This window comes from Otolemur garnettii, unplaced genomic scaffold (genome assembly GCF_000181295.1).
Source record: "Otolemur garnettii isolate 467f Iridium unplaced genomic scaffold, OtoGar3 scaffold00176, whole genome shotgun sequence".
NCBI lineage: Eukaryota > Metazoa > Chordata > Mammalia > Primates > Galagidae > Otolemur > Otolemur garnettii.
Genome location: NW_003852571.1, coordinates 3,236,239 through 3,237,498, shown reverse-complemented (window position 1 = coordinate 3,237,498; position 1,260 = coordinate 3,236,239). Strand labels below are relative to the sequence as shown.

The 1,260-nt window shown below is 37.5% G+C and overlaps 1 protein-coding gene across 1 annotated transcript in view; it reads right to left on the bottom strand.

Moving 5' to 3' along the window:
- The window catches only part of MPPE1 (metallophosphoesterase 1), a 22,023-nt gene that overhangs the window by 6,204 nt on the left and 14,559 nt on the right, over positions 1-1,260 (bottom strand). Inside the window, 1 exon segment of the mRNA XM_023519471.1 lies at positions 1,099-1,213. Within this exon segment, the coding sequence (XP_023375239.1) occupies positions 1,099-1,213 (115 nt within the window).

The following is a 1,260-nucleotide window of genomic DNA, read 5'->3' as shown; positions in this document are numbered from 1 at the left end:
GGGCCCGGGCTGGGGATTCGAACCTGCCACCTTAGGTGTATGTGGCTGGCGCCTTAGCTTCTTGAGCCACAGGCGCCGAGCCTTGTATAGGTAATATCTTAAATTTAATCTGATGTCAAATTTTAATTAACTAGCATTTTCTCCCATCTTTAAACAACAAGTGGCAATTCCCAACAACATTTAGTTCATATACCCATTATTTAATAATAATGTCTGAAGACCCCAGGCTGAGAATCACTTCAGGACAAGTGGTAAGAACAAGCCCTCAGAAAATGTGAGGCAAATTCTTGATGTGTCTCAGGCAAGAAAAGTAAGAGAACATTTTTCAAAATCCACATTCTCCTATGGTTGTGGTTGTGAGAATGAGAACTAATGGGATTTGGGGACAAAAATACAAAAAGAAATACTTGTTATAATAAATATTCTAAGACTATTCTGATGTTTGCTTTAGCTAGTAAGACTTCAGGGTTATATTAGTATAGTTATTTTTATAAACCTAAAAATACCAATTGGACAAACACCCTAGGGTGTGCAAAAGAGCAAACAAAAACCCTCTATTCTGGATAGCAATCAACTTTATCCTAAAAGTTTTAAATACAGCACAACCTAGGGAAATATACTGGATAGAGTCCTGTAACACAACGACTCCACTTTATAAACAATCTAAAGTTAGAATAACATAAACTTTAAGTAACAAATTTAGGAAGACAAAGTGTTGCCCTTAATTTGCAAAAGATATATATCTCCAACCTCATCATATAACTAGTTGCTTTTTACATATAACATTTTCATTCCCTCATTAAATTATGGCCTGGATTACAACATTGCAACTCTGTATACAGTGAGTTCCTATCAAATCTGAACCAAGATCTTCTGTGTACAGTTACTAGATTGTCCTGGGCCAACAAGTTTTTGAAAAATAATCTCCCAAATAAAATCCCTTCAAAAAGCCATTAATGACGCAAGATTTTTTTTTTTTTTTTGAGACAAGAGTCTCACTATGTCACCCTCGGTAGAGTGAGGTGGTGTCATAGCTCACAGCAACCTCAAACTCTTGGGCTTAAGCAATTCTCTTGCCTCAGCCTCCTGAGTAGCTGGGACTACAGGTGCCCGCAACAACACCCAGCTATTTTTTTTTTTTTTTTTTTTTTTTTTTTTTGGTTGCTGGATGTCTGAACATTTTCTGAAACCGCTCTACATCATCTGCCCAAGCCTGAGAGAACAGGATCACCAGTGAGAGCCGGAGAACCCTCTCTACCC